Source organism: Ochotona princeps, chromosome 8, assembly GCF_030435755.1.
Source record: "Ochotona princeps isolate mOchPri1 chromosome 8, mOchPri1.hap1, whole genome shotgun sequence".
Classification (NCBI taxonomy): domain Eukaryota; kingdom Metazoa; phylum Chordata; class Mammalia; order Lagomorpha; family Ochotonidae; genus Ochotona; species Ochotona princeps.
The window spans coordinates 13012037-13035978 of record NC_080839.1 but is presented as its reverse complement, the minus strand read 5'-3'; the positions used below and the strand labels follow the sequence as shown (position 1 = coordinate 13035978).

At 47.6% G+C, this 23942-nt stretch overlaps 2 protein-coding genes across 2 annotated transcripts in view; both read right to left on the bottom strand.

Annotated features, from left to right (window-relative positions):
• Positions 1-1367, bottom strand: part of BCL2L11 (BCL2 like 11) — a 44692-nt gene extending 43325 nt beyond the window's left edge. The window contains exon 1 of the mRNA XM_058667614.1: positions 939-1367. The gene's annotated coding sequence lies outside the window, so the exon portion shown is untranslated. The remainder of the gene's footprint in view (positions 1-938) is intronic.
• A 2334-nt stretch (positions 1368-3701) lies between these two features.
• Positions 3702-23942, bottom strand: part of ACOXL (acyl-CoA oxidase like) — a 312000-nt gene continuing 291759 nt past the window's right edge. Inside the window, exon 19 of the mRNA XM_058667609.1 lies at positions 3702-4191. Within this exon, the coding sequence (XP_058523592.1) occupies positions 3988-4191 (204 nt within the window). The 3' untranslated portion in view covers positions 3702-3987. The remainder of the gene's footprint in view (positions 4192-23942) is intronic.

The window sequence follows — 23942 nt, the reverse complement described above, 5'->3', positions numbered from 1 at the left end:
CGGAGGTGAGGACCTCAACGATCGCCCGGCCGCAGCTCTCCCTCTCCAACAACTTCCTCCCCTCCGCTCCGCTGCGCAGCGGATCAGCACAAATTCAAAGCGGCCGCGGGCGAGCACACCCATGCCCCTGACCCTCCGCGCCTGACAAGTTCTCAGCCAGCGGCGCCCTCCGTAGGGGTAACAGCCTGGAGCTCACGGCGCCTCCAGCCTGTCTGTATCGCGAACAGGTTTAGCTGCGCTTGGCCAGGCGCAAACTGCCGAGACAGCCCGGGACCCATGCACCGGGCATATAGGCTAGCCGGGACGCAGAGCTCCGGGGATAAGGGAGCCCCCGTCGGTCGCTCACTGTCCGTGAAACGTGCAGCTAAGCACTGTAGGCAGGGCGTCCACAGACAGAGAGAGGCTCCTAAGCGTGCCCGAGAAGTCGAAACTCTGCAACTGCTACGAAATCTTGGCGTGAAGGAGCAAAAGGAAAAACCCGCTTCCCACCGCAGTCTCCAAACGCGTCGGCAACCGGCCGCGCGCACAAGGAAACCCCAGTGCCACTTGACCGCAGGCCACGTATCGGGGTCGGGCAGAGAGACTTGCAGGCTGGGCGTGCAGGCTGGCATCGGTGGAGTGGACCCCGGTTCCCGGGCTGGCGCCCAGAGCACCCGTTGCCTCTCCCGTCCGGTCCAGTGACGTGCGCACCGCACCCCCGTCCCTAAATGCACTTCGGGCAAGTGCCTGCAGCTTCCGCGCCGACGACCCTTCCCCAAAGCCGGCCTGCCTGGGAGGAAACAGGATCATCACCAATCGCCGCCTCTTGCCCCGCGCCGAGCGGAATGGTTACGCGCGCCTCTGCCCGCACGTGAGCGGGCAGTGGGTGGGAACGCGCGAGCTCCAGCGCCTGTCTTCCATCCGTTCCCGGCCCGCTTCCCCGGGATTCGGGTATTTACCTTGCGTTTCTCAGTTCGAGAATCAGAGTCAGACATTGGGGGGAGGTGGGTCAAGGGAAAGGCGCCGAGTCGGCGGCGACGGGATCGGGACAATGCAGGCAGTCCGAAGAGGTGTTAGCCGCGAAATGGGGCAGGGCTGGCAGGGTGGGTAAAAGATCCGGTGGCGGCGGCTACGACTGGGGTGTTGGAAGGCGGCGCTCCGACGAGCCTCTGACCCGGCGACGGTGCGGAGCGAAGTGAAACCAGCGCTGCCCTGCAGCCCGGCTCAGGCTCGCAGCCCCGCGCCCGTGCCCAATCACCGCGGGCCCCACCCCCTCCAGGGCCCGCCCCCGCGGGCCAGGCCCGCCCCGAGGCGCCGGGGCGCGTGCAGGTTCCCACAGGTAAGGGCGGGGGAGGGCCCTGCGGGTGTCCCCGCAGCGCGCGCCTGGGGCCCCGGCGTGTGGAGCAGGGCGACTTGGCAGCCGGTGTCGAAAGGGGCGGGGGGCGCGGAGAGGGTGGCGCGCCCAACCCCCACCGCCCCTGGGTAACAGTGCCTCCCCGGAGCCGGGGTCGGCCTAGCCAGTCCAGGGGGTGCCCTGGGCATAGCGGCGAGCCCAGCCCTGTCTCGGCTGCCAGAGTCCTTTTCTGGACTCCGGAGCGCCCTTGGCTGAGTGTCTCGGCTGCCCGCAGTGGGCGGGAAAGGGCTCTGGGATGATGCTGGAGGAGAACGCGCGGGTGCGTGCCTGGCGATCCGCTTCTGAGCTCTACGGGCACGGAGGGTCCAAGTCGCCGGACTGCTGGCTGCTCTGGCTCCCGCGCTCGGCGAGGACCCTGCAGGAGCTCCCCCTCGCACCTCAGCTCTCCATTGATCACTCTAAGATCCGGAACCCGTGGTGGGGGCGGGGAGGGAGTCCAGAAAAGGGCCCCGGGTTTGGGGGTAACCTCCTGGGCAGGGGGAAGGTCTTCTCCAACGCCCGGGGTACGGGGCGGCATAAGTGTGCGGAGTGGAGCAAAATAGGGAAATGAAAAAATAACTCGAAAATAAATCATTTTAAGAAAAAAGATACCGGGGAGGTCGCCGCCTTCAGCTACGGTGAAGACGGTGCCTGCGGCTCGCTTGGGACCCCCGCGATTTGCTGCGCCCACAGAGAATTGCCTGGAGCCAAACAGCAAGAAGGCAGCGGAGTTTGGGCGGCTCAGGGAGAAGCGAAAGGAGGCGCGACACCTGCCCCCGCCTCTTGCAGGCGCGCGCCCCTTCCCCCTACTTGGCACGTTCTTCTTCCTTGCTCCAATCCCCGGGATCAGCACCCGAGTCCGCCGCCTTCCCAGCAGCGGGCTGGGCCGCGATCCCTACCCGCGCCTCGCGCACCTTTGTACCCCCCCCCTCCCGCCCCCAATCCCAAGCCTCCAGGCTACCGCGGCGGGGGAATGGTGCTACTTGAACGGGTCACCCACCCCTCCAGGGAGGACGGTCGAGCCCGAAGGGAGAAAGTCGGTTGAGAAAGGCTGAGCAAACCCGCACCCGGCGGGCGGGATGGGGGTGGAGCGGGATAAGACGGGGCCGGGGCGCGGATCGGCGTCGCCATGCCGTCGGGCCGCCTCTGTCGCTTCTGAGGTTCCTAGGCAGATCTAACGTCAGCGTGACACAGCACAGCCCCAGGTTAAAGTCTCCTTGTGCGAGCCCAGGGCGCAGAGAAGGAGGCCTCGGGTTCCGGGAGAGGCGGGAGGACGCGCGCCGGGCCCCGCCCGAGTAATTTCGCTGCAAGAGGGCGCAGGCGAGGGCGTGGGCGCGGACACCGCCCAGTGGACTGGGAGGCCGCACTAGGCCTGGCCCGTCTGCCCGCGGCGATCGGTGGCCCAGCCGATGAACTCTTTGCGCCCCGGCGGCCTCGCGTCTCACTTGTGTGCAGAGCACGGCGACCTGCCGCACCAGAGAAGGGCCTGTTCCCGGTCAGTGGTCATTCAGCCCCGGGCGGCGCGCGTTCCGCCAGGTTGGGCGACACTGAGGGCCGGGAGGAGCAGTGCAAAGGACGCCCCACTGCTGCACTTCGGCACCAGTAAGGCTCCGCCACCCCGGCGACCCTGCTAGCACAGTGAAAAAGCACAGACATCGATGGGGCTGAGCGACCGAGTGCTCCTGTCTACCACGCGTTCCTGCGTGGGTGAACGCCACCCCTGGCCGCCTCCCCCATGGCGTGGGGAGGGAGGTCCGGGCACAGATGAGGGCCAGTGGTCTCTGGGTCACGCAGGGGTCCTGGAGGTGGCTTCTCGCCTCTACCACGGCATAGGAGGAGGGGAGAGAGAGGGCTGGTGGCTTTTAGGGACAGAGAAGAGCGTGCAGTCGGGCACGTGGGATTAGTGGTAGAACATCGACGACCTTCGTCTACATCCACAGGTGTCCATAAAGTTGCAAAGCCGATTTATTTATCGCGGCGTATCGCAGGGGCCCGCCTCTCCGGCCTCCTCCCGCTCGCCCGATGTATGTATTCTGTCGTGCCTGCGCACCTTTAAAGCGCAGATGACAGCTTCCTAAGAGAAAAGCGTTTTCTGTCGCTACCCTTGCTGAGCGGGAGGACTGGCGGGGGCCTGCTCGCTCGAGGAGCGGCAGCCGGGGACCCCACTCTCCGCTCCGCCCTGCGCTTCCTCGCCGAACCCGGAAAGGGTCGACTTCGCTGGAAAAGCTTTGGCGCGGAACAGAACTTTTGCCTGCACGCGGCCGGGGTGAAACCTCTTAAGCCTGGTGTGTGTGTTTGATTTTCATGTTTTGATTTATTTCCACCCAGCACCACTTTCTTTTTTCCTTTTTTTTTTTTCTAAAAATCACCAGGAATCGGGGGTCACCTTGGCGGCATGCGACCCTGCGGGAAGTCCACCGCGATTGTTTGTGGGGGGTGCGGGGTGGTGTGGAGTTGCGGGTGGAGAGGAAGGCGCTGCGTTCTCCCGGAGGGTAGCGGCGCGCCGCGCCAGCTGCGGGAGCGCGGTCACCGCGGACACTGCCCAGCGCGTGCCGGCCGGGCCTCGGACCCCACGGCCGGGCGACGGAGGCCACTACGCTCCTCGCCGCGCCCCGTTACAGCTTGGCGAGCGGCGGCTCGGACCCCTGGGAACGCGTCCCTTCCCCGGTCACCGGCTGCGGGGACTCGGGATAGAAGGCCCAGGCGGCTCGCGGGCTGGGGATCCCGGCGATAGGTGCGTGGAGGGTGCTCTTTGGAATGTTAAAAGCGGAGATCACCCTGAGAGCGTCCTCTTTCACTGAGTCGCACAGATCCAGCAACTGCAAAACAGGATACACAAAAGGACGGATCAGACACTGGGATGCTGAGAGAACAAGTGGGGCTCGCGGATTTTCTCCCACCGCACTAGACACCCGTGCGCCTCCTCCAGGGACCTCGGCCCCCAGCCTTCCCTCGGAGCGCTGGGGACCCAGGCGGGTACAAGCCTTGAGATCGCGAATGGTCCTCGGGAGCCCTTTGTCTGAAGGTCCTCACTCCCTGGCCCTTAGTCCCACAAAAGCCCGCAGGATTAGGGTAGCAGCGACCCCACCCCACGTCGACTGCCGGGAAGCTGGAAGCAGACGTCGGAGAACTTACGAATTTCCTCTGCTCTCAACTCCGTCCTGCTCCCCTCCTCCGCCCGCGCCCGACGCCTCCCTTCCCCTTCTCTCCTCCTCCGAGTGCCTGGGGTGCCACCCTCCGGCGCACAGAGGCAACTGAACAGGAAGAGCCTCGGGACAGGTGAACCCGGCAGCCTAGGCTCCCCGCACCAGCGCCCCCGACCCCGCTGGCTGCAGGCCGGACACTGGGCCCGGCGGCCCCTTGGCACGCTGTCCACCGGCTACTATGGAGACGCAACCTGCAGTTAACGCGAACAACCCGCGGATGTTGTTCAGACACCATTTGGCTAGTAGAGACCAAAAACCCCTGGAGGAGGGGAGAGGAAGTCGCAGGCCAGTGCCTAGGGTGTATTGCATTCTCCATAGTTAAGGCACCAGCACTTTTTTATTTCCAGGAAAAAGAGAGAGCGAGAGAGCGAGAGAGCGAGAGAGAGAGAGAGAGAGAGAGAGGAAAAAGAAAAGAAAGCTCCAGGAAATAATCGTTTTTCTAAAACGAAACCAAGGGCAAGGAACTTTCCCTAACCAGCTGTATGGGATGGTCCTCTTTCCCCCCCCCAAGTTTGCAGTTGTAAATCCATTTTATTCCCCAAGCCCATGTTTTCTTGGTTTAATGTTTCTGGTTTTGAAAATATCCCATCAGGCCGCCTACTCCTCAGGCGGGTGGGCACTAAGTGGAGACCAGAGTCCCCAGCAGCAGTCCAGGTGTCTGGAGGCGATGAGGGGCCCGTAAGCTAGGGGTCTGGGAGGGCGCAGGTTGTTCAAGCCCGGCCGGGCTTCTTTGCATGTGTGCTGTGAGCCCCGGTGACAAGGAGAATGCGGTTCTTGGCGTGCCATGGTTAAGCACCGTCACATCACTACCAAGAAGGAGGCACGGCGACGAACTTTCCCTGGCCAAGATGTTAAAGTGTGTCATGAATACTCTTGACAAGTCCCTGACTAATCTGTCAACTCTGAATCTCTTTAACTACACAGTGCAAACCCTGTCCATGAACTGTCATAGGATTGTTCAAGGTGATTCCCCCCTTTTGAATTTGCATTATGAAACTCAATCAAAAAAACAGAGTGACAGAGATGGGGGTGGGGGAGAGACAGAAAAAGAGATCTTCCATTTGCTGGTTCACTCTTTCACACCCACTCCACCCACCAGATGGCTGCAACAGCCAGGTCTAGGCTAGACCGAAGCCAGAAGCTAGCGATTCCTTTTGGGTTTCCCAACTAGGTGGCAAGAGCCCAAGTACTTGATTCTTCCTTCATTATTTTCCTGCAGGGAGCTGGATTGCTATTGGAGTGCCAGGACTTGAACTGGTACTCAAATATGGGATATTGGCATTGCAAGCAGCAGTTTAACTTGCTATGTTACAATAGCAGCCCTGGAACCAACTTTTACCATACCGCATGCAGAAGGCATCTCAGCCTCTTTCCAAGGGCCCCTTCGCTCTATTCTCAGTACCAGAGGCTCTCAGGCTGGGCTCTCTGTGTCAAGTCCCTTACCCAGATTTGATTCTTAATGATCCCCTTTCTTGCTTGGGCACCGTGCCAGACGCTTTTGCTCTGCCCCTTGCATCTCAGCCGGCTTGCAACTTGGTCTGCCAATAAAATGTAGAGAAAATGTGCCTGTGGGAATTTCAGCGTTTAGGCCTTAAGCATCTTGGCCATCCCTGTTCTAGCTCTCCTGTGACCTCAAGACTGCTGGCCATGCAGAAGCCCCAACCAGCCCGTTGGAAGAAGAAAGGGCATGTGATTTCCACAGCCCCAGGGTGCAGCCTACCTAAAGTGAATCAGAGATCTCCTTAGGTGACGTGCCCACAAACTTGCTGTCAACATTATTCTCACTTAAATGCACAGAAATGGAAACTTTTAACCTTAACAAACCCGACACTGAATAACTTTCTATGAAGTATCAGTTCAGCATTGTTTTAAAAAGGAAACAATGCAACCAACTCTTTCTTTCTAAGAGATTATTAGATATGGAGTGGCATGTTAATGTCACTTCTTGCCATTCATGAGTTTACATGCATTGAATATTGAGACAGTTCCTTTAAAAGAAGAGGTGATTTAGGACCCAGCATGATGATTCAGTGGCTAAATCTTCACCTTGAAAGCTCCAGGATCCCACATGGTCACTGCTTCACATCCTGGCTGCTTCACTTCCCATCCAACTCCCTGCTTATTGCCTGGGAAAGCAGTGGACAGCCCAAGTCCTTGACCTTGTACCCACAAGGGAAACTCTAGCTCTTCTCTTCAGATTGGCTCAGCTCTGGCCATGGCAGCCACTTGGAGAGTAAACCAGGAGACGGAAGACCTTTCTCTCCATCTCTCCTTTCTGTAAATCTGCCTTTCCAAAAAAATAAATTTTAGAAATTAAAAGAAGGCATTGGGCCCAATGCAGTAGCCCAGTGGCTAAAGTCCTCGCCTTACACATGCAGGAATCTCGTATGTGGGCGTGTAGGGAGTGAATCAATGGAAGGAAGATCTTCCTCTCTCTCTCCTCCTCCTCTCTATCTAACTTTCCAATAAAAATAACAAATAAAAATTTTAATAAAGAAATAAAAGAAGGACACCTTAAAATGATGAATTAACCACTATGTTTTAATCCAAAAGACTGGGTGGGGGAACAAGGTGAGAGTTTTTGATAAAACAAGGTTTCTGGATTCCTTTGTTGTCTTTGTGCCTGCTGTAATAGGTGCCTCCGCCCTCTCTGCCCACCTCAACTCTCCCCCATGTTACTCCCTGCCTGTGTGGTCCAGCCCCAAGCCCCACTCGATTCCAGCCTTGCCAAAGAGCCATGTCTGCCAGGCTGGGTCATGTCCTCTATCCCAGATGGCCAGGCCTGTAAAGGCCCCAGGGTACACGCAGGAGCCACCCAGCGGCCATCTCCTAAGCACAGCGTGAAGCAGCACGTGACACTGAACTTACATAATCCAGGTTGCTGGTGCCCCACTCTGTGCTGCTTCAGGCTAGCATTTGCTGCACGCCTACTGTGTGCTGGATTCTACAGGAAGGATTGATTCAGTACTCATAGCAAATCTATCAGCTGCTGCTTCATGTCACAGATGAGGAAACCAAAGTTGGAAGAATTTAAGTTAGATATTCACAAATGGGGTTTTCCTCTGGCACATTTTGCATCAATGGTCTGGGCTACCCCTTCTGCCCCAGCATCTCTCTATTGCAGTCCAATGAACATGTGGGACTGGCTGAGGAAATGCTTTCACCAGGATAGCAAAGGAGTGCTCCTTGAAGCTGTCCTTGAGATAGAATCAAGGTTCCGTGCATGGCCAGGGTGGGCAACATGGGGCTGCCCAGCCACGTTGGCTCAGATTGCCCAAGGAGAGCAGAGTAGCAACAGAGGCCAGGGGAGGGGGTGGGGCAGGGGTGCTGCATCATGTTGCTCGCAGAGGAAGGTGCTAAAGGTGTTGGCCTCAGACTCAACTTTCCTGATGTGAAAGCCAGCTTGAGAATCTGGGAGTGCCCATCCTGTAGATGTTCAAGACACGATGATGGATTCTTTCCCTGTGCAGGAAGGGACTTGGCAGGTGGCATGCAGGTCGGATATTTAGCTTAGTTGTTAGGATGCCCATACCCTGTATCAGAGTGCTTAGGTTTGATGCCTGGCTCTGTTCCTGACTCCAGCATCCTACCAGTGCAGATCCTAGGTGGCAGCAGTGATGATTTAAGTAACTGGGCCCCTAACACCCACATGGAGACCTGAACTGTGTTTCCAGTTTCTGGCTTCACCCCCAGTAAAGGTCACTGTGTGCACTGGGGAGCAGACCAGCAGATGGGATAATTCTTTCCCTCTCTCCTTTTATCTTCTCTTCCTACATCTAAAAAAAAAAAAAAGTCTATTTAAAAAGCAGCAGCATGCCAACTGCTAACTCATGCCAGTAAAAATGGCCACAATCAAATCCTTAGACTGAAGCTCTTGCTAATTCTTGCAAACTCACTGACCACACTGAAGCCTTGGTCTGGCTTATCTCACACTGATTATCCAGCAGAATCACTTATCCTATAAACAAACATTCCCTAAGCAGGGTGGTAGGTCTGTGATGGGTAATTTGCTACTTTAACCCCCTAATTGCTAATTAGCAGACACTGTAAAAAACAAACAAATAAATAAAACTAACAAACCTGTCACACAGGCCAGAGGCTTAATCTCACACTGTGTGCTGTGGTTCTGTCTCTGTTAGTTTATCCAACAGCCCCCCTGCAAGAGCAGCCCTATTCTGTCGCCATTGACCACTGCTCAGCCCTCCAGCTCAGCAGGGCTTTTTGCTGGCTGGCCAGCCTATTCCGAGAAACACACACATTCTCGTGGGATGAAACCAAACCCCGTAGTTCTAGTCACTACTCAGAACTCCAGGTTAAGATTTGCTCTGAATCCATTTAAATTCCATTTTATGTTGATTAGTTCTTCAGCTGATAAAAATATTTTGTGTACTCTGAAATGTCAATGTGGAGAAATTCCATGTTTATTACACAGCAACAGTGTCCCCATCACTTAGCCTAACTAGAGAGTCTAACTAGGGCTGGTGATGTGATGTAGAATCCCATATGGGTACCAAGTCTTGAGTCCCGGCTGCTCCATTTCTGACCCAGCTCCATGCTAAAGCATTTGAAAAGCAAGTGGAAGACAGCCCAAGTGCTTGAGTCCCAGCACCCAAATGGGAGACATGAAAGAAGCTCTGGTTCAGCTTGGCCGAGCCTTGGCCATTGCTGCCTTTGGGAGAGTAGACCAGCACATAGAAGGCCCTCTTCTCTCTGTTTTTCTCTCCCTCCTTTTCTGTAACCTGCTTTTCAAATAAATAACATTGAAACAAGAAAGGGATATAATTGGAGGAAATGATCATCTGTTCATCTGATGGTGATTTTTGTTTTCAACCAAAGAGCACACAATGTAACCACTTGCGAAGTCTGACGGAGAAACCTATTTTATAAAGTGGGACTTTGAACCCCGATGCGGCCATTTCCAAGCCATGACACCATCCCTTATCTCTAAGATGGAAGGACTGAGTGAATCTGGCATGGGGTGAATATTTATAAGTGTTATTATCATGGGATCTCTAGTTAGTCATAAAGACAGTTTCTTCACAACCCTGGCGTATCCCCTCTGAAGTCTGCTTCATCATGATTACCTAAAACAAGAATGCTGATGCAGAGACAGCGGCCTTAACCACTTAACACACCCTGCTGACATTTATTCATTCTGCTACTGATTCATAAGAGGAAAGGTTTAAAAAGGAGGCAAGTGCACAAGAGCTTTCCTTTTATAATACAGGAAACCATATAAAAGTTTTGGCAATGGAATTAAAGTAACCACAATGCCGCTCTTGGTAGCATTTTCTATGAAAACATTTACATGAACCGAGAAAGAATATTCAATGAGGTGGTTAATATAAAGAGTTGCTATTAGGCTCACACCTTTTCATACAAAGAGCTATGGCATTTCATTGAGCTGATAGTTTAGCCTGATCAAAAAAACAGGGATTCCGTGAAGTGTGAACACACCCAGAAGGAATATTTTTTTCCAAATGTCAGAGTTTTTTTTTTTAAAAGGATTTATTTATTTCTTTGAAAGACAGAGTGATGGACAGAGATCTCTCATCTGTCAATTCACTCTCCAAATGGCCAGACCTGGGTCACTCTTAAGCCAAAAGCCAGGACCTCTATCTTGGTTCCCCACATGGGTGGCAGAGGCCCAAATACTGATTTCCCAGGTGTGGTATCAGGAGCTAAACAGAGCAACCAGGCCTCTGACCAGCATTCCAATATGGTGTCACAACAGGCATAATTTTCAATCACCTATTTTCTTCAAGAGCTAAAGCCCTTGGGACCAGCATTGTAGCACAGCATGTAAAGCCACTGAGTGAGACACAGCATCCCACAGAGGTACTGTTCACATCTCAGCTGCTCTACTGATCCAGCTTCCTGATAATGACCTGGGAAAAACAGCGAGAGATGGCCCAAGTGCGTAGGCCCCTGCCACCATATGGGAGATTCAGACAAAGCTCCTGACAGTGCAGGGAGGATCTCTGTTTTCTCTTTTTGTGTAACTCTTTCCAAATAAAACAGCTATTTAAAAAAAGAGAGAGATGGGAGCCCCATAAATTACAAGAACTAAACACAGTTGTCCCTTCCATGTCCTTGCCAAACTGGTTCCAGCATACTCTATAAACACCAAAATCCATGGATGGTCAAGTCCTTCACATACAATGGTATAGTATTTGCATACAACATTTGCATATCCTGTCAGATACATTAAATCATCTCTAGATTTTTTCTAATATTTAATGCAGAAGAAATTGTATATATTATTGGCAGACAATAATGAGAAGAAAAAAGTGTGTATTCAGTACAGACATGATGCTTTTTTTTTTATAATATCTTTCATGTTCAGGTACTTGAATCTATGGATGCAGACCTCAGAGATGCAGGGAACCAACCAGCATTATTGTGGATAAATTGGGTCTTGGGGTTTTTAATTTCCTAAATCTAAATGGTTTCAAAAACAACTTGGAAGGGTCTTTACTTCTTTTCAGATGTAGAAGAATTCAAGAGAACTGTGCTCACCTGGTAACAAGAAGAGGAATCTGGACAAAATTAAAATCACGCACTGATGGAACTGGTGGCAGCCACTAGACAAAAGAAAGCATGAATGAAGTGATTTCAGATAGAAACAAGCTCTTCAGAGGAAAGCCAAAACCATGAGGCCTCCACATGGAAGAAAGATTTCTGTCTGGGGTGCAGGTGGCTCGAAGTGTGAGAGTCCCAGAGAGAGACGGTCTTTGAAGGTATGAGAAATATGAGCCAATGTACTGCAACTGGAATAGAGGCACAAAAAAATGGCATAACGAATCTTAACGCCAATCCAGAATTTTGGTACAAAGCAGGAGTTCACAGGTCCTGGAAAGCCAAAGGAATCTGCATTTCTTTGTACATCTTTTTAAGACATAGATTTGGAGGAATGTGCTGGAATGGAACTCAAAGATGAACTCAACATTTCTCTGTGACTGTGGGTCCAGCACCTTCTTATCTCACCAGTTGACAGTCAGAAAGACAGTTTGGGGCTGGATGTGGGCTGAACACAGTGAGTTCAGGTTAATTAAAGCTAGCTGTTTCAGTTGACTGTAAGAAGAATTTTAGTGATTACCCTAACTGCCAACCCCCACTTGCCCACACACCAAAATAGTTAAGTGGGGAGATAAAATGAAATTCATTGCATGAAATCTCTGGGGTATAATAAAACTTGTAAAATCCACACAGAAGCAGGAAAATGTGAATCAAAATCTCAAGAAAACACAATCAATCAGAGCAGATTTTTGATGACTGCCAATTGGAATCAACCAGTAAAGATATTAAAACAATTATTATAAATGTATTAGAGAATACTTAAGATAAACCAATAGATCTAATGGGCTGTAGTGATAACAAACAGTCCATTACATAAATGTGGCCTTTAAAATAAATGAAAAATCTAGAACTGAAAGATGGAATATTTGAGGTAGAAGCTCACAGATGATTTGAACAGAAACATAGCATTGAAAAACAAAGACTGGCAATCTCTAAAACAAGCCAGTAGAGATCATACCAAGGTGGGCAGAGAGTGAAGTGAGCAGAACCTCAGTGCTCTGTGCCATTAAAGGGGCAATCTAACCCACATACAGTTGGAATCCCAGAAGTCGAAGACAGTGAGACATGAGATGCTCAAAGACACAATGCCTGAAAAATTTCTAAATGAGACATACAAAATATTTTCTGCAAACTCAAGAAGCTTAATGAGTACTAAGTAGATAGACAAAACAAACAAATGAAAAAACAAAACAAAACAAAAAAACAAGCTCAGGTACCTCACAGAAAAATTCAGATTAAAGGAATGGAAAAATCTTAAGACTGGTCAGAGAAAATTCCTTGCCTGAGCAAAGTGACGAGAATGACAGCTGGTGGCTAATGTTGTGGTGCAGGGTGTTAAAACTGCTGCTTGTAATAACCGCATCCATTTCGGAGTAGCAGGTTGAATCCTAGCAGCTCTGTTTTAAATCTAACTCCCTGCTAATGGCCTGGAAAGGCAGCAGAAGATGGCCTAAGTGCTTGGACTCCTGCCACCAGAACCGGATGGAATCCCTGGCTTGTGGCTTAGGCCTGACCCAGCTCTGCCTGTGAAGGACATGTGGAGAATGAACCAACAGATGGAAGATCCCTGTCTCTTCCTTTCTCTAACTCTTCCTTGAAAATGAATTAATTAATTAAAAAAAAAAAAAAAACAGCTGAACTCCCATCAGGCAAGACAGAAAATGATCAATGTCAAATGAATTTAAATGGTATAAACAATGAAGCTATACCTTAAGTATAAAGAGGAAAATGAAAATTAAAGTTTCTTAGTCTCAGAGACTATAATACCAGGTTGAAACTTTGATCTACAATTTTACACAAAATCTTAAAAAAAAAAGAGGATGAGGGATGCTTTTCATATTTGGAAGCATACACTAAAACCTACCAAAGTCATAAAAGCCAACAAAATGTGAATATCGATGTAAAATCTAACAAATTATTTATGTCAGAATATTTAAAGCACAAGTACAGTGGCCAAGTGACATTTATCCCCCAGTGCAAGACTGATTTAACATTCGCCAGCCAACATAATTCATTAATAGAACAAAAGAGGAATATCACATGCTTAATATTCAGAAAAAGATATTGATTCAGAGAAAATGAACAAAATTCAAATTTTTTCAGGATAGAAACTCAAAGTAGGAATGAAAGGAAATTTCTTTACTCTTATAAAGAACACCTACAAAAAAAACCCTACAGTTAATACCAAAACACTGAACAATTACCCTCAAGAATAGGAAAAAAACCAAGAAGGCTTTGTTTCAGTACTTCTTCTAAACATGCTTCAGGTCTTGGCCGATGAAATAAGACAACAGGAATATATTAAAACCACACAGAAGAGTAAGAGAAGAGTAAAGCTTTTATTTTCAGTATAGTTGTGTATTTAGAAAGCCTCCCAGAATCTAACAGTAAAATGCTTGAATTGATAAGAGATTTCATGACCTTATGCACAGAAGTCAATGTCCAGATCAACTGTATATGTGCTAACTATGGAGTGTTTCTTTAGAAAATTGAAATTTAAAGTTTACCATTGTCCATAGTTTTAAAAACATAAAAACTCCGAAAGGGAAGTTTAGTGACTAGGTTCAATAATTTTATTACTGAATACTTCAAAACACTTCTAGAGGGAATTGAGAGATGTATCATGTTCATCAATTCTTGCAAAATCAATGACCTCAAAACTGATGCTGACTCAGCGCAGCCACTGTTAAAATCCTCGCTACTTTCCCTTTGCTTCCATGGACATTACAAATGCAGAAGACTCGGGCTAGTCAAAATGATTTTGAAAAGAAAGGAGTATCTAAAGATTTGTTATCAAGCATAGGATTTATTGCAGAACTAGCATACTACACTCAGAAATTAATCTGAGATAGAGGATAAGGTAAGCATGAAAGCACAAATCAAAAGGCTTCTAAAAGGAAACATAGAAAACTATACTTGCCACACTGGCTTAGGAAAAGAGTTCTTAGGAAATATATCAGGGCATTCAAAAATAAAATTGCTAAATTTTATTTCATTGAACAAATGTGCTCAGTTATCAAAACTATTAAGAAAATGAATAGACAAGTCACAGACTGGGAAAAATCTAGCACCTATTCAGAAGATATACAAACTTCTATAACTCAATACTGCACTCACGCTTGCATGGGGGTGGGGTGGGAGGGAGAGATAGTTTTAAAATGGGCAAGGGGTCTGGTGCTGTAGCATAGCAGGTGAAGATACCACATACAGTGCCTGCATCCCATGTGGACTCTGGCTCAAGTCCCAGCTACTCCACTTCCAATCTATCTCCCTGATCACGTGCCTTACAGTGGAGAGACTCCAGTGCTTGGACCCCTGCGGGAGACCCTAAAGAAGCCATAGGCTTCTGGCATCTGATGGGCCTCGTTCTGGTCTTTGCAGATACTTGGGGAGTGAAACAGCAGGTGGAAGATCTCTCCATGCGTCTCACTTTCTCTTGGCTCTCTGTAGCTCTGCCTTTCAAATGAATAAATCATTCTTTAAAAATTAAAATAAAATGGGCAAAATACAAACAGATACTTTGCAAAAGAAGGCATGTGAAGCCTCTGAAAAGATGCCCAACATCATTTAAAATCAGGGAAATGAAAATGAATACACAGTTAGATATTGCATGCTCATTGAGAATAGCTAAAATGTAAAGGATTGTCCAACATACATGGTGAAGAGATGGAACAACAGAGAGCTCATACGCTGCTAGTGGAAGGTACAACCACTTTCAGAGGATTTATGACAGTATTTTAAGCAAACAAATGTCTGCCACATGATCCATTAATCTCGCCCCTAAATACCAAAGGAAATGAAAATACGCATCTAAGAAAACTTGTGGAAATATGTTCCTGACAATTTGTGAATAGCCCAAATGCCTACCAATAGGAGAATAAACATTTTTAGTGTAATAAAAGTGTTCTAACGCATGAAAAATAGTAACTCTTAAGTCTTAAGATTTTTTTTCCTTCCCCCAGGTGAGTATAAATACGATACTGTTGCTTAATACCTATGGAATGATGTTGCTGAGGTCAGCTGCAGGTAACAAGACAGGTCTTGGAGACTGACTCGGGAAGATGTCAAACAATGAAAAAAAACTTAAAAAACCAAGTGACTGATGTCAACACTATCATTGTAGAAATACTGTAATTATGTGACAAAGATTTTACAAGTGTCATAAAAACATTTCGGTGAAAAATTGCAGCATACTTGGGAACAGTGTCAAGAGGGGATACAAAGTGGCATGCAAAAATACATAAAATCTTAGCAAAGAAATGGGAGATAAAAAGGGAACCCAAATGAAATTTTAGAAGTGATAAATATAATGAACAAAATAAATTCTCAATGGATGGTCTCAACAGCAAACTACAGAGGACAGAAGAAAAGAAGCAGTGAACTGAGACACAAACACAGAAATTAGTAAGCTCAATAATAGAAAATAGACTGGAAAAATTAACAGAGACTCAAAGACCAATGTGATTATATGAGATTGGATTTAAGTGTCCTCAGAGTTCAGGGAAGAAAAAGAGAGTAGAAAATATAAAAAGAAATGGAAAAACTTGTGTGAATTTCCCCCAATTTGGAAAAAGACAATAAAATGAATAAACTGAGTGAATGTTAAAAAATATCAGTCCAAAGAAATTCATGCCAGACATATCATGGTTACACTTCCAGAAATGAATGCTACTTAAAAAACAGCTTGAAAGCAAAGACCAGAGAAATGACACCTTATTTATAATGGATAAAACAGATTGGATCACAGCATATTTTCATTAGAAATTATGATTGCTGGAAATGCTTTACCATTCTGAGAGAATCCTTTATCACAGAACTGCTTTTCTTATTTGCAGATAACATGTGTGTCTGCTATGTGGACAATATCAAGGAACCTAAAAGAACTTCTGTGCTTAACAAGCAAGTTAAGCAAAGTTATAACAACATGTAAAAATCAGTCTTATTTCCCTACACTAGAAGTTGACATGTGATACCACTACCATTACTCATACCAAGTCCTGTGTACACACTGTTTATAGTAGATTTAGTCCTAATTGTCAAAAACTAAAAGCAACCCACATGTCCTCCAAAGGATGACTGCTTATACAAACTGTGGTGCATCCACAGCAGGGACTACCACTCAGCAATGGAAAGAAACAGAGCCCTGATCCACTCAAACAAACTAAGCCTCCAGGAAATTACACTGAGTGGAAAAAACTAGTTCCAAAGATGGTCTGTTACGTGATTCCATTTATAGAGCATTCTTAACATGACACATTATAGAAACGGAGAACAAATCAGTGTACCTGCTTGGAACTGCAGAAGAGGTGGAAGCAGGGATGATGGTGAGGGTACCCTAGAGCCTTGTGGGGCAGCCTGGCTCTGATGAGAATGCTTTACCTCTTCACTGTATCCAAATTCTTGAGGTGACACAGTTTTGTAACATGTTACTAACAGAGGAAAGCCAGCCAAGGATTGACATCTTCCCTAGGATGCTTCATATCTGCAGAAAAATATGATTCTCTCAAAGTAAAAAAAAAAAAAAAAGCTTAATAAAAAAATTTACAGGGCCCAGTGGTAGCCTAGTGGCTGAAATTCTTGCCTTGCACGCACCAGAATCCCATATGCGTGCCGGTTCTAGTCCTGGCAGCCTTGCTTCCCATCCAGCTCCCAGCTTGTGGCCTGGGAAAGCAGTCCAGGATGGCCCAAAGCCTTGGGACCCTGTGCCCAGATGGAAGACCCAAAAGAGGCTCCTGGCTTTGGGTCAGCTCAACTCCAGCCATTGTGACTGCTTGGGGAGTGAATCAATGAACGGATGATCTTCCTCCTCTCTCTCTCTCTTTCTCTGTACGTCTGACTTTGCAATAAAAATAAAAATAAATACGAAAAAAATAAAGAATACATTTCAAGTTAGTCTTTAACTTAAAGGCGGAAGTCTTTTAGATAAGCATCAGCAGAGTATTTCCCCTTTTTATTTATATGCCTCTTAGTTGAAACATACTGTACATGTAGAGCTACAAAAACTAAGTACTTGACAACTTGGCTATATTATCATGGAAATGAACACAACTCTCACACAACCATCACACTGTTACAATGTTGACACCTTCATCCCTGAGGATCCCATAGAAAGTCCCCTGCTGAAGGTGTCTGCTTTCTCTGAAATCTCAGGTTGAAATTCAATTCCTCGAGGCAGGACCTTTAGGAGATAGCTGGGACCTGATGAGGTCACGTGGGTGGCGCCTCATGATTGCATGAGAGGCTCCAGAAGAGCCAGAGCAGCAAGCGTGTCAGACGCAGGGAAGCCCTGGGCTATCTCCAGGTCCTGCAGAAGGTCCCCACCAGCTAACCGGCCCTCACCAGGCGAGCTCCTTGACCTACGGCCTCTACAGCTGTGTGCTGAACAAGTCTTTCTTCTTCGCCTGTTTGGCCCAGCCTGTGATGGTCAGCTCTAGCCTCGGAAACCAGACTAAGACCAAGTCGGGTATGGAAGGTGGACATGGGCCCAGCAGTGACCCTCGCAGAGCACAGGCCCCGGGGCTTCTAGGGTGTCATCTGGAATGTGAATGCCAAGCATCCAAGAAAAAGAGCGTCAAGGAGCCTCAGTTTCTCAAAGATGGATGGCTGCCCACAAGTAAATCCTGTCCCTCCTTCTTGTTTCCATGGAGGCTCCTCCCACATGCTGTTCTCGTATCATCATTAAGTTCCGAGGGCTCATGTTGGCCAAGAAGGAAGAAAGTGGAGCAGGCCATAGCCATGTGCACTCACTGTAAACTCAAAGGAAAAGGCAGCTACTATTAGACAAGTGGCAGCAGCTAATTCTATTTTCTAAAAGCTGCCAAACTTTAGCTAGAATATTCATGCACTCAAATGCATACACCAGAGTCATTTATGTATCAAGGGCATTAGTTTAAAGTCCCTGCAGGAATAGAAAAAGATCTACCTTGTCTTTAGGTGGCTACAACTGGGTGGTTGATCTTGACTGATTCCATCTCCTGAAAGGTAGGGTGTGTGTGTGTGTGTGTGTGTGTGTGTGATAAAAACAAAAGCTACACCTAGGTACACATTTCACCAGCCAAAAGTTCTCATAATGCATCTTAACATCAAGAGTGTGAACCCCAAGACACTCTTGGAGAAGGTTCTCCAATTCTTCAACAACCCTAAGGAGTCCTGGGGAAATGCAGCTGCCGGAGAGACATAACCCAAGACCTCTGCGCTTTTAACAAGTCACCCTGGAGTCAGGAATGAGAACGACCCTGGTTCCATTTCCCAGATATGCACAGTTGTGCTGTGTGGGGCATGAGGTAGACCAGGTGGCTGCCATGCAGAACTCAGGGTTGCAGAATGTGTTTTCTGTGGTGGTGGTGGTGGCAGGTCGCCTCAAGGGGCCAGCCTGAGGAAACCAAATCCCCCTGATATTTTCTTGACCTCTGCTGAATGAATTGCATTTATAGATTCACCCATGGGTTTTACGCCACTGAAGAGCATGCAAGGGTTGAGTACAAGGAAGGGGAAAGAAAAAAAAAAAGATTCCCTCAGCCACCTTTCCTGGCAGTATCTTGTCAGTGCTATGTCCTCTGTCTTCTTGATGTAGGACCTTTAGACTGGGAAGCAAAGGTTCTTGCAGCTGTCTGTGTGCCCTGAAGGTGTACATGGAGTCCTACAGAAGACAGAGTAGGTTCAAACCGGTTCTGGGCGGTGTTTTCCCATCCAACAGGATGCAAACTTGTGACCGCATTGAACTTCCCCATTATGACCCCTCCATGGTGATGTCATGCCCCCACCACCCTTGACTTCATTGTGGGACAGGCAGAGTCTCTGTTCCAACCCTCACCAGCCTCCCTCATCGCTTAGTAGCTTGGATGACACGTAGGGGGGGGCCTCACTGGGTGAGGGGAACAAAAAAATTTTTTGTTCAGATTCCTTCCACAGAAAAAGTAACAGTCTGAGGTTGCACATGTGTAGGGCTCTAAGGAATCTCACTTCCCTTTGCTACTCCAGGGATTGCTTCAGGGCGCCATGCCTTCAACCTCAAGCTCAGGTATGCTGTGTCAGATTCTGGGAGCTGAGCACCTACTCAGGTGGCTTAGAGGAAGGAAAACATTCCAAGTACTCACTGGGAAGAAGTATCCAATGCAATATGGACAATAGCCAACTCTGCATTTGTCGAGGGTACAGAGGGGTACATGTGCCCTTTCTAAGTCTCATGGGTGCAGGTAGACAGGACACATTCTCCTTGGGGTTGAGATCTGAGATGGGCTGGCATCCCCATGCCCTCTCGCTGACTTAGAATTCTCCAGAGGTTTCCTCTGTGTTGCTTCTTGCACTGCAGCTGGCTACCACAAAGCAATGCATTGATGCTCTATGACTCTATTTGGTTACTAACAAGTGAGTACTCTAAGACATAAAATGCTAAAATGTAATGTAAATATTCTAAATGAGGATAATACAGCTTCTAAATTCAAAAAAGGCCGAGTAGCAGCTTGGTTGTGGGGGCCTGGTCTCTGCCAAATCCCTGGCTATTCCTACTCCATAGAAATAAATAGAATAGAGAATAAATAAGTAAATAAATAAATGAATAGAAGTAAATCAATAGGCCAAAGGCTGTGTCTATGCAGAACTGATTAAATAGCTGCCATCAATGAGCTTCAATGCTTTCTTTCTTCAATGACTCACCCATCAGACTGAACTGAAACTAAAACCCAAGCATGTGGCTCTTCAAAATCATCATCATCATCATCATAATACTTGGGAGACCCCCTCCAAAACACCCACAGTGGCCCTGAGCCAGATGCCTGAAACCAGGAGCCAGAATGAAAGCCAGGTCTCCCCCTTGGGCGGAAGGGACCCAGTTCCTTGAGCCATCACCACTTTCCCCTGGAGTCTGCATCAGCAGGAAGCTGATGTCGTGGGGGAGGAACCAGGGCCGGAATGTGGGCACTCCAGTCTTGGGCAGAGGCATCTCCACTGTGCCCAGACAGCACAGGCCATCCGCTGGCTGGCTGTGGGCTTCTTGTGGCAGTTGGACGCCAGGCAGCCCTCACTCACTCAGGGAGGAGACCAATGGCGCCTTTCAGATCTAGTCTGCTGCTGTGAGTGGGATCTGCACCTGTGTCCTCTTCCCAGCAAGCATGGCTTGAGTTTGAGTTGGTGAGCCTGGTCTTCACCTAGTACAGCAAATGAACACCATGTGGGAGGAAGACCTGGGTGGGCTGAACCTCCAATAAAAACAGTCTAAGGCTCTGGACATTAAGGCAAAGGGTGGACAAAGTAGAACAACTATAGGTGCAAACGTGAACGCATAGGGATATGTTGCGATTGCTAGGCCAAGGTCAGGATCAATATTTATTTTCTTGCTCCACGAAGGAGCTTGGGGTATAGAAACACTGCCACACATGCAGCAGTTTCCCATGGCCTTGGATGTGCCTGGTGAGGGGGTTATGCATCTCCTCCCTACTACCCTACAGGTGCTTTATCACCTGCACTCTCATGTGGTTCTATTATTAAAGCTCCGAGCAGGAAATTAAACAGGATTCAACATTTTACATGGTATCATTTTCACCATGCTGAATTGAGTCCTCTTTGGATCTGCCACCCACAGCTGGGCTTTCAACCTCTCCACACACTCAGACTGAAAAGCTTCCTCTCTGTTGACTTCTAGCGTGAGCCGCCCGCATGGCCTCCGTGGATTGCTAAAAGTCCGTGACAGACGAGGGCAGCTACACCCAGGCACTCAAGGTGTAAAGTAAGACCACTCTGTCTATAATCCCAGCCTGCTTCGAGGGACGATATAAAAATAAACTAACGACTCACAGTGACATATTCATTTGTAGTAAAATCTCCCATCTTCAGGAGCCAAGAGGATTTTGTTTTATAAAAGGGAAATGGGGTTTGCTTTAATAAAGATACACAGTTGCTAAGTCTTGGATTATTTTTCAATGATTTTCTACCTAAAACTGAGCCTCGGCTGACAACCCAGTTATAACTCCCTAATGCTGATAATTATCTGTAGCAAAATAAATACAAATGTCTGGGTTAATGAGCACTGAAACAGGATCACATCTGGGCACTACATTTTCCAGAAACAAAGAATACAATTGTTGCCTACTGACCTCTGTGAAAATGCTGAATGGACCAGACGGGGTGCGGGGCAGGGGGGAGCTTGTACTTGGGGGCTTGTTCAGGATGGAGCTCCACAGAGGTCCCCACTAGACTGTCTTTGATGAGGGTGCTGGAGGGCAACAGCTCCATCCATTCCTCAGTCCTGGTGAAGCCTGCATGGCGGTGGTGGGATCCCAGGGAGCCTATACACTCCCGGCAGGGCTCCGCTTTCCCACTCATTCCATAAACACCGAGTCCACCGATATTCCCGGCATCTATGTGGAATGTGGATGGGCTTTGCTTTGTTTCGGGACACCAGGTCGACTTCTGGGGGATGCCTCAGGACCCCTCAGGAGGTCTGCAATGTTTCCAAAAATAGGTGTTTTGTGCTTGATCTGTCTCCACTTGGAATCGGCAGTTCTGTTTTCAACATTGAGCTGGAGTTCTGGACAGCTGCTGGTCCTGTTTCTTGGGCTCCCCATTCTGTTGAATGGGGGCTCTCTCAGCCCTGTCTACCTTGAGAAAGGAATGGGACTCACTTTTCCAGGTGGAAGTCCACGTATTTTGACCCATCATGAGACTGGAGTTCCAGCATGACTCTGCACCCAGAGTTTTATTTTCACACAAGGTTTAGGCTCTTGTCCTATGGTGAAGTTTGTTATAAGCTTTTTCTTTTGTAATCATTTTAGATTTAAGAAAAGTTTCAAAGGTAATTCAGAGGGCTTGTTCACGTCTTCTTTCATGGTCTTATCTTACGTAACTACAGTCCACTTTGAAAACATAAAGGCCAGTACTGACACATGACCATTAAAAAGCAACAAGCCTTATTCTAATTTCACCACTTTTTCAACTGAATTCTTCTTTCTGTTCCAGGATTCAGTCTAAGTTACCATTCTGTACTAATTTTGCTCTCCAATGTGTTTATTTGATTATTTATTTCTTTCATTATGGACTATATTTAGTTATTTTATACTTGGAGTAATAAACTGGCCAAGAAAAAAGCTGAAATTTTAAAAATATGAATCTAGAACATGACTGAGTTTATATATACATGAATAAATATATAAACCTATGTACACATATATAACATACTATATATTCATAAACATAAAATACACAAATATGTATATAAATACAACATATTTATAAATGAATATAAATACGTAAATATTAATATAAATACATTGATAAATTGATATATGTGTGTATAAATATGTATATGTGAATGTATATATAAAAGTGCGTGTTGGCCCTGGCACAATTGCCTAGCAACTAAAGTCTTCACCTTGTAGGGTGCTGAGATCCCATATGGATGCCAGTTCTAATCCCAGCAGCACCACTTCCCATCCAGCTCCCTGCTTGCAGCCTGGGAAAGCAGTCGAGGATGGCCCAAAGCCTTGGGACACTGCACCCGCATGGGACACCCAGAGCAGGCTCCTGGCTCCTGGCTTTGGATTGGCTCAGCTCTGGCCATTGTGGCCGCTTGGGGAGTGAACCAATGGACAGAAGGTCTTCCTCTCTCTCTCCTCTCTGTATATCTGACTGTCCAATAAAAACAAATAAATATTTTAAAAAGTGTATGTTTATATAGTATATATATTAAAGTATATACATTCGTATATAAAAACGTGTATGTATACATGTATACATATATTCTCTGAAAGCATTGGTCATCTCCAGATAATCTGCGAAAGAAAATTGCATTAATAACTTCTCTAAAGCTTTGAGTGATTTTCAAAGGACTATCAAGGAAGTGAACAGGGAAATATCTGTGCCACTCCACACTTTTTGGAGACACCAGAAAACGGGGTGAATCTTGGGGTTGGTAGCTCTGAGACCAAACAGAGAGATGTCCTGCAGTCTGTGTAACCTGTCACTCTGTAGATAAAGCTTGCTGAAAGCAACTGACTCCTCCTGGCTGCTCTGAGGATCCCCTAAATAAAAAGTACGGGAAACGTGCTGCACTAAAGAACATAAAAGCACCTTGCCACTTTACATGCAAGCTCATTTATTTTATTCAACATCCTTCTGATGTGCTATATCACTGATATAAATGGTGGCATAGCTATCAACTCTGCCCTTATGTAGACTCTCTCTCCTAATTAAAAGCATTCTTCCTTCTTCCCAAAAGTGGACATGCTCGTTGTGGAAAGCAGTCTCCAAAGATAGTTACCGTCAATTCTTCTCTTTTGCTTCGGTATGAATATTTTTGCCAGAGTCAGGTGCTGGAGATTTAATTTTGAAGGCCGCAGTGTTGGGAGTGGGGGTGGGAGGAGCTAATGAGAGCTCGTCAGTTCATGTTCAGCGCCCAAGACGCAATGGCATTATTGTCAGTATCCTGACAAAGACCTGTTATAAAAGCCAGTTTGGCCTCCCCCTGCTTGCGTGTGCATTTTCTCCCGCTCTCCTGCTCCCCACTTCACCTTCTACCAAACATGCTCATCAGATGTCTTCCCTTTATCTCGAGTTTCCCAGCCTCCATAACAGTAATACACAAAATCCTGTTCTTTATAAAGTACCAAGACCCATAGTACTTATCAAAGCAACACAAAACAGACAAACACTCTGCCTTTAGGTGCGGCTACTTGTCACACTGAGAAATGAAGTCTCCCCTTTAGCCCTGAGTTTTGTGCTGGTTTTGTGACTTTCTCTGGTCGAGAGGTACCACTGGGTTAGTTTTGGGTCTCACCTTTAAAACCAGCATC